Below are 12,119 nucleotides of genomic sequence, written 5' to 3'. Positions count from 1 at the left end.
GAAGGAAGGAAGGAACTTTAATGCTTAGAGTTAGCACAACGCGAAGGAAGGAAGGAAGGAAGGAAGGAAGGAAGGAAGGAAGGAAGGAAGGAAGGAAGGAAGGAAGGAAGGAAGGAAGGAACTTTAATGCTTAGAGTTAGCACAACTCCAGGGCAGGGAGGGAGGAGATGCTTAAATCCAGAAGGAAAGAAAAAAGGAAGGAAGGAAGGAGACGCTTAAATCAGGAAGGAAGGAAGGGACTAAAGGATGAAGGTGTCAAAGAAGGAAAGAAAGAAGGAGGCAAGCAACAAACTAAGGACATGAAAGACAAAAAAGGAAGAACAGAAGGAAGGAGTTAAAGAAGGAGTTAAGATGTTTAATTTTGACTCACCTGGAAACTACAGATAAACTGAAATGAACATTTAAAGCTAATCTATGTCAATGAAGTAAATAACTTCAGTGAAAAGTAATAAATAAACCAAACATATTATCAATAATATCAATAGTTTAAACTAAACTCCAGTGAACAGAGATGTCAGGATTACATTGTTGGATTCAAACGTCTTTATGTTGTTTTTCCATGATGTTGACATTTTTAATTCTGCCTCCTTTGGGAGTTTTAACCAGCAAATGTTTTACATTTATTCACAATCAGCAGAAAAGTATTTATTTATTGTCTTTCTCCACCAAATGCATACAGACGGGTCCAAATCTAAATAAATGCATAAAATACTTTTTACATCTGCTACACCACAATGGTTGGGCTTTTAGCAGATTCAGGCCAAACACAGTTTAGAACCAAGATCAGTGCAGCATGTTGCCAAACAAACCAATTCAAATGAAATGGTTCTGCCATGTTGACGCTCGTTCGTTCAGACTCTGGTTTGGACCCGGACAGATTCTGTACAACAACGTTTGCTCTGATTTTTCCTCTGTTTTTATTGAGTTCTCTGTGTGAAACACCTGGTTTCATCTCTAACCCGCCGTTTCAACGCTCTCAGTTTAATCCTACAGGACTAAGTGGGAACGGATTAGTGATGAAACTGAAGCTGCAGCTTCATCTGTTTAAAATAAATATAAACTTGTTTCTCTTTCTGCTGCTTCGTCAGTAAATCTGCCTGCAGGGAATCAATAACAACTCTGCCATTTTTCACTCGGATCTTTGATATCTTTCTTTCCAAAACACTGAAGCCGAGTTTCACCTGCAGGTTTTAAGCCAAATTTGATCAATAAGCCGAGCTGGCAAAGCCACGAAAGTGTCCGACTGTTTCTGCCCTACTCGGATGAAAAGCAACTTCCTGTGGACTCGGTGACGTTTAATGGAAGGAAGCAGCTGGAGTCCATTTCTTAATGCGCCGCCGAGCCAGAAACTGCCTCCATTTCTTTGATTCGGTGCATCAGAGCCAAGTTTGGAGCAGGCGCTTCATTTCCTGATGGAGCTGCAGGTCGGAGCCAACCAGACGGGTTTTATCCCACCCAGAACCGGTTCTGGTCCGTTCAGGACGCCTCGCTGTGGTCAGGGTTTAACCGTCTTTCTGCTGATTTCAGTGGAAGTTGGAAGAACCTGCACTGCACACCTACATGCTACTTAGCCGAAGCTAATGCTAAAACAATAAATCGATGATTTGCTAAGTTTTTACTTGGCAAACTAAATACTTAACGAGGTAAATATCTTGTTTCAAACTAAATATTTAGCTTGAAACTAAACATTTATAAATTACTGGTGAATCATGATGAAAATATGAATTTAAAAATGAACTCCTACTTTTTTGTTGTAAACTAAATAACCCAAATTATTGCTGTAATTTTTTGACTGTATCTTTAGGAACGACATCCCATAATAGTTCACCCACCGTTGCAGTTAGGAGGTGATTCATTGAAACAGAAACATTTAGGGGAGCTCTAAGCTAGCTCCCCTTAGCTTAGAGCTTAGGGGAGCTAAGCTCTAAGCTAAGTTCGCTAAATATTTTCAAAGTTACCAAAAATGCTAAGCTAAAATTAGCTCTGCTGTTAGCAGAGTAGCGGTTAGCAAACTTCTGACCGCTGCCGTGTCTCTTCTGTCTTCACAGATCCCGGTTCTGGTTCAGGAGACGGAGACGGTGAGTCTCTGTTGGGGTTTTTTTCTCTGGGCTATTTAAAGATTTAATTTCCTGCTTCACTTCTGCTGTGACTGAAAGTCAAACACAAATCAATTACAGCCGAGTCTTCGTCTGCTAGTCTGCTGTGGTGGGAGGAACCGCTGTGTGTGTTTCTGCGCCTCCTCTGATGCATATTAACTGCAGCAGTGGATCCTGCGAGGAGCCGCTAAGTCGTCCCAGAGGAGCGGATCTCTGGGTCTCTCCGTCGTCGATGCCAAATTTGGCAACAGAGACATTTTGCAGCCACCTGTGAGGGACGGCCACGTGGTTTGTTGTTTAATTTGGCTGCTGCAGGGAGGTTTTATTGGAGACGCGCTGCCTCCTCCATCTGCACGGCGGGCCGCTGCGATGAAACGGTCAAACCTCTGAGATTAATTACTGAAACAGCCTCCAACTCTGAGGCTTCAACCGGGGGAGAATTAGCGGATAAACGGCGCTAAAACCAGAACATGAACTCAGTGGGTCATGGGAATGAAAGCATATTTTACATCTTTATTAAGTTTAACATAGTGCTGCGCAAACCGTATGTTTTACAAACAATAGTTCCAGGCGGAACCTTTGTAGTGTTGTGTTTCTGGTACACTCATAATGCGCAAACAATATCCTTAAACATCAGTGATGGAGACAGAACTGCTTCTCTCAGCATGTTGGGGTTTAACTTCTGCTTCACAAATTAGATTTTGCAGAAAAAATTCAGCAAAATTGGTCTCTGGAAAAAACCATCAGTGTGGTAAACGGAGTTAGCCTGTCAGCTAAGCTAATCTAACCCTTAATTAGCATGCTAGTGCTAAACATGTAGCAGCTAATGCTAATGTCAGCGTCTACAGTCCACATTGCTAAAGTGGCTCCATGACTAATCAGGGCTTCCTGGAAAGACGAACTTTGCACCAACTTGATGGTTGAGGAGATTAAATCTGTCGGGTTATGATTCTATCTCAGGTGATTCCTCTCAGATTTAGTTGTGGACTTTGACTAGGACATTCAACACTTTAATCTTTTCTCCATTTGGACCAATCATTGGTAATTTCTTCTGAACACTGAACTTTGTAGAGAAGCCTAATCCCAGATCACTATGCTGCCTCCCCCGTGATGGAAGGTTTTCTGTTTCGTTGTTTTCCAGTCGTGGCTGCAGGTTTTAGCTCCATCAGTGTTTTTTTCCTCCACGTTCGTTCTGGATGATTTGTTCTGCTTTCGACCAGAAACCAGAACTTCCTGCTGCTCCTTCAGGCTCACATCCCAGGTTATTTTTAACTCCTGTTTTTTATTAAATTATTTAAAATTATTTAAATTTGTGCGCAGCAGCGGTTCCCAGCTGTGTCGGAGGCAAACTTTGCATAAAATAGACGTCAGATTGAGTCTTTTAGGCGTTTTCTGAGCTGGATATTAATAAAACTTTAAAGCCGTAATGTTGTTCAGGGTGGTGAGCATCATGCCGGTGATTTCCATTCGCTGCAGGACGTCTGACCCAAACGCCGGCGATAATGAGCTGCATCTGTTTTAGGCTACAGAATCTGTGTTTGGCCGGGTTCAACGCTCGAACAGAGGGAACCTTTTTCAGCCGGGAGGCAAATATTAGCGAGAGCAAAGAGGGAAACGACAACAACAGGAGTCGGAGAGGAAGCAGCGGCGTCCTGCTGTCAGCAGAAACAAAGACGCCGCTCGGCTGCAGATCCGCGTCAATCGATGGAGCGCCGACTGAGCCCTCCATGTTCGATAGCTACACACACAGCAGGCCAATCTGTCGGCCGCACACACACACACACACACACACACACACACACACACACACACGCGGCGTTTAATCACGCTGCTGCTCTTAAAGCAGCAGAAAGGCTCTGTGAACACCTCTGCAGTTTAGCCGCATCGATTTGTGTGTTGATTTTGTTTTGCTTTAATTTTTCAGATGCAGGAACTGAAACGTTTCATCCAGGATTTAAATGGAAATAAAGCAGAACGACCTCACGACCTTCAGGAACTGAATGTTTGTTTCTGCTGCGTATTTCCAGGAATTGATCCGTCTCTGTTCCCAGAATGTGGAGCAGCAAAGACTCTGATGTAAAACGTGCTTCAGATCAAAACTAGTGTTGGATTAAAAATTAATACAGTTCATTTTAGGGCCAGTAAGTAATTAATCCTATTCTATTGAAACTATACATCAACAACATAAGCAACGTTTTCATTTCAAAAAGCCTTTTTCATGGTAAATTTTGAATTTACAAAGTAAAAACAAAGATATTTATAGTTTTTTCAGGCATCAAATTGGAGCAAAGTTCATGTTTTCCTGATCGTTCATGGAGCTTCTTCAGAAACATGGACTGTGGAGGCTGACATTAGCATTAGCAACATGTTAGCATTAAGAAGCTAACTCCCTTTAGCACAGTGTTTCTCAACCTTTTTCGGGTCAGCGCCCCCCAGCCTTTATCCAGGCCCCTCTCCGCCCCCCACCAAAGAATTTGTAGGCTACTTTGCACTGACAATTATTTTATTATTAATGTTATTATCATTATTGTAGATGTTTTGAATCGGCGCACCGATTATGTTTTCCCGTACACTTCAGCGCCTTACGCTCCTTCACCTCGCGCACATAACGGGGTAAATGTAGCGAGTTTTGCCCTAAACGTATCGGCGTCTGGAGGAGGGGGGCTGGGAGGGTATGTTTCTACACTCCTTCGTGGGGGGGTGGGGCCGATTTATGTTTTCGCATCCACCTGAATAATGTGTAGTTGCGCCCCTGCCCATGACACTTCAACAATATTATTTTACCTTTTATCTAGAAATAGTGTCTGTTTATTCTTGCCATACAGTCTCTGTATTAATTATTGCTCGAAAGGTCTTGCCATACCAGTTTATTCCTCTGTATTTACTTTACTTTCTTAGTTTATTCTTGCATTTTGTTCTTCATTCATTTCCATTTAGTTTCCTTCGATTAGTTTTATCCTCTCTTGGTTTATTTAGTTTCTTTCCTGTTGCTAGATTTATTTGATCATTTATCCAAGACGAATAATCTTCACTCATCACCTGCTGCGCCGCATAATCGTCATGTGTTTCACGTCATGTGTTGATTTTTCACTGTTCAGCGTCGGATTCTCTGTTTTTATGTCGTAATTCAACACAATCTAGTTCTTTCAAACGGAAATAAAACACTTTTTAATATAAGTTGCTGCTTTGACATGATCACAGACCTGCCAAAACATATGTAGCTACATAAATACCAGACAAAGTGAATCCCAGCAGCGTCATCAGCCGGTGTAACGCTGAACTGATGCGGAGCCATGAAGCTACAAACACTGAATAGAAGAAGAAGAGCTGCCATCGATGCAGCTGCAGCCAAGCATGATTTAATGTTACACAATACAGTTTTACCAAGTTGCTCAAAGTCTAAACTGGCTTTGTTGTGGAATTAAGATGTAAAGTTTACCTTCGACCAAACGCCCCCCAGGGGAATCCCAGCGCCCCCCTTTTGTAAAAATGTCCGCCAGCGCCCCCTGCCGTCCTCTGAACGCCCCCTGGGGGGCGGTACCGCCCACGTTGAGAACCGCTACTTTAGCACAACCTGAACACAGTAACGGTGTTTTTCATGATTGACCTCCTGGAGAAGCGGTTTGTTGCTGTTCTCAGTGGATTTACGTTGTACCAGAAACACAATATTAAAGTTCCTGCTGAACTTTTATATGCAGAAAATGAATAAATAAAGGAAATTGGAGCCCAGAAGACCTGAAACGTGCAGAGAATCTCACTCCTCCATCGGGTTTCACTGCTTTCTAAGACAACAATCCTAAACCTTAAACCTCCAGGCTCCGTTTCCTGGTTTCTACGTTTTGCTGCGGATTAGTTTCCTTCCCCCTGCAGGATTTTCTTCTGCCTTACAACAAAACTGCACCTGATGAATCATGAAAACGGCTCTGCTGATGAATAAACCCTGCTGGAGAATGGACGTCGCCATGCGAGGTGGCACTAAACGCCGTAATGGTGATAATATCAGACGATGATGTGGCGCCTCTGCTTCCGTCTGGCCGATGAGCCTGAGCGGCCTCTCCGCACGCTCAGCTGTGTCTGATGGGAAAGCGCCTGAGCCGTGGCGCCGCCAACCAGAACCGGACCCGGAGCGAGCTGCAGGTTGTTTTCAAAATGAAATTAAGCCACTCTTCTGGAAAAGAGGCAGAACAAATAAAAAGCCGATCATTACGTTCAGCGATGAAGATCTGGAAAGTAAAGAGCGGCGCGGGGAGAATCCGACAGGAGGGGAAATTAAAACCAGTTTAACCAGAAACAGGTGAAGGTGATGGGTTTCCTTCAGCTTTAGTTTGACTTTGAGGAAACTTCTGGTGCTTTTATTGAATATTAAGGTTTACAGATTCAGACTGGAAGGTAAAGAAGTTTAATAAACCAAACATTGAGGTTCATTAACGGTGAATGTCGAGCCATTCGCCTCCTGTTGGTGTTTTCAGGGCCTTGATCACTTTTTCCTTCGTAATCTGCTGGAAATCATCCTCCCTCTGAAAGCTGTTGGCTTCCTGGACAGGAAGTTATTATCCTCTGTAGCCCAAGATGCTCTCAGCTGGGATCCTAGAAACGTTGAGACCCGACTGATGAGCGACCAGCTGGATTCATCACATCGTCCTCAGGAAGCGGAGGAAGAAACTCTGGGCCTCCCGAGGTCCACAGGAACATCGCAGTGATGCTGCCACCATGTGGTCACCAGCTAGTTTGGCATTGGAGGGAAGAACGGAGGTCCAGTCCTGGTTGAAGAGGACGGACGGGTCTGGACTGAGCGTGGGGGGTGTGAATATGAAGTGTTTGCTGTTCCTGAAGCGTTTCTCCCTCTCTGCCCGTCTGACAGACGATGAGGGCTCGGCCTCCGACGTCGGGAAGAAGTTCACCAAGTGCAGCACCTGTAAATATGGAGCCGAATGTGATGAAGACTCCGAAGATGTCTGGTGAGCGAGAAGTGGATGAGTAAAACGCTTTCATTGGTTCATTAGCACAGCTAACCTGGCTAACAGGTGCTAATCTAATCGTAAGCATTAGCTCTGCTAATGCTAAGATGCTACACGGTATTTAGCCAAATGCATGTTTTATAATTCCCTTAGATATCGTATTCATGTATATTTCCTGATCTCTGCTGTCCATGTTTTGACTTTGTCATGTCCTTGTTTTAAATAAAGGTTTTGAGGAGAGGAAATGGAACGCCCGCTTAATCAGCCTTCAAAATAAAAGCATGCGTGTAAAAGGAGTAAAGCATTCTTAAGTCAATTACCAAAACTTCAACACAGATGTTGAACTTTATTCAACTGGAAGTTTACAAAGCAGCCGAGATAATTTAACTCTTTAGACTCTGATTCAGGGAAAACGAAGTTCACTGAACATTTTCAAAGTTAGCTAAAAGTAAAATTAGCAGAAGTGTGTCTGCTGTTTACTGCCACTAAAACATATCTAGGTGAAACATGTTGTGATGCTAGTGAGTTAGCTTAACGTTTGAAGGAAGAAGATGGATCCAGACTTTGCATTAAACTGCACAGAAACATGAAATGTTGCTTTAAATTAGAATAATCTGAATGTTTTGGTCCTGTGCGTCATTCCTGCGACATTGTTCTGATGGTTGACCTTTGCCCTCAGGTGCATATGCAACATCGACTGCAGCGGCCACAATGAGAACCCGGTCTGCGCCACAGACGGAAACTCGTACAACAACCCGTGCCTGGTCCGGGAGGCTTCGTGCATGAAGCAGGAGCAGATCGACGTCAAACACCTGGGACGCTGCCTCGGTACGGTTACGGCACTAAACACATCTGAAAACGGCCGTTTGTGAAACGGCTGAACACCAAACCGCTTCTGGTCVGAGTTTACCTCCATCTCCAGCCTCATGCGGTCTAGTCCAAGGCCGTTAACGGCTCCAAACACGTTTGCAGACCAGAGGAGACGAGTGTTTCAGGGACTGAGAGGTCTGTAGTGACATCAGGTTGAGTTGATCTGATCTGTGTGAAACGCTGTCATGACTAGACATGTCCCAATAAGCAATTAATCAATCAGCTGCATGATTAATTATAATTTCCATGTGGATTACAGTCAGAGAGATGCTGCCCTTCAATATCACTGAAAAATGGCACCCAGTTTAAAGTACCTGCCCCTTTAGCCTGTTTTCCCTGTCGGAGCCGAACGAAGATTTCCATCAAAGATTCATCGTTTATTTAAATTATTGCTGTTTTACTTGTTTATTTTGGATATTTACAATGTTTTCCAGTTTCAGTGTTAAATGTGTTAAAAGTTTTTATTTTTCAGAGGCGTAATGAAAACATGGTCTGAAACGACAATATTATCGTTTATCGCAATAATTTCTGTTATCGGCTGAGTTGTGAGGCTGTTTGTCACAGATGGTGAGCAACAATCTCACAGGAGGTTTTTATGATAAACATGTTTATTTGGTAATAAATGAACCACAACATGCCAAAGAGTAGGTTCCCCCGCAGCATGATGCTGCCACCACCATGCAGGTTGACGTTTATTCCAGCCTCAGTTTCCTGTACCAGCAAACAACAACTTCTTCTTCTTCTTCTTCTTCTTCTTCTTTTTCTTTTTCTTTTTCTTGTTCTTGTTCTTTTTCTTTTTCTTTTTCTTTTTCTTCTTTTTCTTTTTTTCTTTTTCTTCTTCCATCCTGAGACGTTTGTTGGTGAAAATCAGATCAGCAGAAACTCCTCAGATCAGACGGTGTGAACCGCCTTCACAGTCCCTTAAATCTGCCTCCTGAACGGATCGACCCGTCGTCTTCATGTCCGGACGCCATGTCAGTCCGTTGAGTTGCTGCGTTGTGATTGGCTGATTTCCTGTTTGTGCTAACGAGCGTTTGGCCTGGCGAAGCTTCGTAGCTAAAGGAGCTGAAGGTCGTTTAGCTGAGCAGCTGAGTTTCAAACAGGATTTCATCATCTTCCTGATTCCTTCATCTTCTCCCCGAGATGTTTTCCCACCTCCACACAGATTTACGGATGCAGGAGGACGGCGCCCGTCTCCTGCTGATCCCTGCTGGCTGCAGAACCGTGACGCTTTAATAAATCAGTCTCGTTACTGAAACCATGTCAGTCAGATTAATGCGTCTGATCGCCGGCGTTTTCAATTAGGAAGCAAACCGAGCATGCAGGCTGTAACACGGAGTTATTAATGCAAACCTCGTCAACGTGACACGGAGGGAAGGTTCTGGAAAACTGACTGCAGCGTCAACATCGTGTCTTACATGCAGGCACTTTGGTTTGCTGGAAAGTTTAACAGCTTACAAAGGAAACATTTGCATATTTCCATGTTGGTGCAAACAAATGTTCAATCTCTGACCCAGCAGATAAAGAGGAACTTGATTGTTCACCTAATTAGCTCCAACATTTGGTACCTGCTTCTCTGGCTGACGAGCTGCTGCACTGTAAAACCGTTACCTGCAGACTGACGTCCAGAATGATTTTATTAGTGTCAACTGAGGGAAGCTGAGTAGCATGTCGCTAACCGCTCTGCATGAAGCGATGAAAATGAATGCAAACGAAGATTTATGAGCAAAGAAGTTGGAGGAAAGACAAAAGGACAGACTGAGCCACAGGTTAGTGACGGATGTTTGGAGGGTTTTTAAGTCAAACTTCAAAGATTTCACCTTAAATTTAATAGATTCTCATTTTTATTTGGCCATAAGGTCAAACTCAGTGGTGGGAACCGCTAGCTAAAAGGTTAGCTGTGCTAACGCTAAGGTGCTAATCAGAAACATTAGTTCTGCTAAAGCTAAAGCTACAACAACATGTTGAAAACTGTGCAAAACCTTTTCCATAATGAAAAAAAACCTTTAATTTGAGGTGTTTGTTGGTTTGTTCATTAAAAATGGCAACAGACATTTTTCTGACATTTGTTTCCATTGAGCAAATTTATTTTTGTTGTTCTAATTTCTGCAGTTTGATGGTCAAATGAAATGCAGCTACAGAAACGGCCAATCAGGAAGTGCGCCAAATGTTTTCATAGCTAGCCAAAGCGCTAAGTTACACATTAGCTCCGTTGTTAGCGGATTAGCGGAACCAAACTCTGAATCCTCCTGAATGTTTGGTCCATTTCAGCCCAGATCCATAAAAGACAAAGTCTGACGACTCGGCAGCGCCGTGAAGTTTAAAGGTCAACTTTATTTATTCTGTTTCTGATTAGCTTTACAAGCTAAAACAATGCATGTTGCATGTAAACGATGATTAAACGGCCAGTGTTTCCTCTTCAGGTCGCTAACGGCCTGAGGAATATGAAACGAGTTTCCTCTCAATCTGAGGGATAAAACTGAGAGTTAAATGAACATGATGACATGAATGCAGCTTCCCTCCCTTCCTGCCACCAGGTGAATGAATCCCAGACACGATGGAGGGATTACGGGTCTGCAGAGTGTCGGGTTTTTAGAGTGCAGGAATATTTAGGACGGATTGAGCGTCTGTTGAACCGCTGCGGAGCGGAGATGCCCTTTGGCTTTTTCATTAGCCTCCCCATTAACAAGAGAAACGACTCCACCGGATTAAATCTGCAGTCACTTCCAGCCGCTTCTCTGGTTTTAAAATATGCAGCAGAATGAGTCAGAGCGGCTTTGATGCTGTGAGGTGCGAGCGTTGTGCATACAAACCTGATGTTGTTCGGAGCCGCTCGGCCCGCTGCGGCTCGCATCACGTTCATGCTTCAGACTCACCTTGAGTCCCAAAAGGCCGAGCCGCCGGTCGCAACACGCAGAGATTTATGGATTTCCTGTCGGTGTTTGTGGCTTTAAGGCGGCCGTGAGCTGATTGGACGGTGCCAGTTGGAGGGGGGGGGGGGGGGATGTATGTGAGGTGATGAGCACCGCCCCCCGCCCGCCCCCCGCTCTGATCGGCTGTCACTTCAGGGCGTCGGGCCAGCACTGGGGCGTGATGGAGCCGAGGCACAGGAAACGGATGATGTAGAAAAAACATAGAGAGACATTCATAGATCTGATCTAGAGCTATAAATGGGTCAGGATCTGACCACAGCTTCGTCAAACTCTTAATTTATTTAGCAACACGCTTCACAGCCCCTGGTTACCATGGTTACAGGTTAGGCTTATTTAGCTTTCAGACCCAGGCGGTTCAAAGTGCCCGTAGAAAGACGTTAAAATCACCAGATGTTGGGAATAAAACACCAAACTGCAGCGTTTCCGTCGACCTTAAATACGTTGATTACACAAATAAATTCGCTCAAAGGAAAAACGGGGCTGCACAGTGGCGCAGTTGGTAGAGCTGTTGCCTTGCAGCAAGAAGGTTCTGGGTTCGATTCCCGGTCTTTCTGCATGGAGTCTCCATGTTCTCCCTGTGCATGGTGGGTTTTCTCCAGGTACTCCGGTTTCCTCCCACAGTCCAGAAACATGACTATCAGGTTAACTGGCCTCTCCAAATTGCCCCAAATTGTTTCTGGGTTTTCCCTCCACGTCCTGGTGTTGGACTGAGGCGGCGGCCTTGTTGAAAACGCTGACAGCAGCAGAGCTGGGATTCCTGAAAAGTGCGGCGGATGCTGCTCGTGTGTTTTTAATGCAGATCAGAGTCGAGTGTTGAGACGAGCGCCGCATCGACCAAACGCTCCAGTCAGGTTTACTGGAGCCGCACATTTCAGCAGCAAGGCGGTTCAGAGTGTTTCACTCCATAAAACATCTCAGGAACCAGCCATGAAACGACCAATAAATCAAAGTTATCGCATCCAATACATTGATCAGTTATTCTAATCAGAGGCAGATTAATGGGGTCGGTGTTTGGGCTTCAGCCTCTTCACACGGCTAGAAACCAGAGCTGGACAACAAACCAATAATATGTGTCGCGATACATATGTGATCAATTTCAATAGATAATCCATTGGATAGAATCTTCAATAAATTAAATATTAAATTAACTCTGATCCAGAACCGCACAGCATTCTGGGAGATGTAGGCAGAGGAACGGCATTAGCTGCTAAACCTCTAACAGCTAGCTTAGTAAGCTAGTAAGCTTAGCAAGCTAGCTGTGA

The 12,119-nt window shown here is 44.2% G+C and overlaps 1 protein-coding gene across 1 annotated transcript in view; it reads left to right on the top strand.

Moving 5' to 3' along the window:
* Positions 1–12,119, top strand: part of tmeff1a (transmembrane protein with EGF-like and two follistatin-like domains 1a) — a 53,567-nt gene that overhangs the window by 33,801 nt on the left and 7,647 nt on the right. Inside the window, exons 4-7 of the mRNA XM_017310121.1 lie at positions 2,049–2,078; positions 6,958–7,054; positions 7,734–7,918; positions 9,665–9,697. Of these exons, the coding sequence (XP_017165610.1) occupies positions 2,049–2,078; positions 6,958–7,054; positions 7,734–7,918; positions 9,665–9,697 (345 nt within the window). The remainder of the gene's footprint in view (positions 1–2,048; positions 2,079–6,957; positions 7,055–7,733; positions 7,919–9,664; positions 9,698–12,119) is intronic.

The sequence above is a fragment of the Poecilia reticulata genome, linkage group LG17, assembly GCF_000633615.1.
Source record: "Poecilia reticulata strain Guanapo linkage group LG17, Guppy_female_1.0+MT, whole genome shotgun sequence".
In the NCBI taxonomy this organism is placed as follows: domain Eukaryota; kingdom Metazoa; phylum Chordata; class Actinopteri; order Cyprinodontiformes; family Poeciliidae; genus Poecilia; species Poecilia reticulata.
The sequence above is the reverse complement of the archived record's forward strand: the minus strand, read 5'-3'. Positions and strand labels throughout refer to the sequence as shown.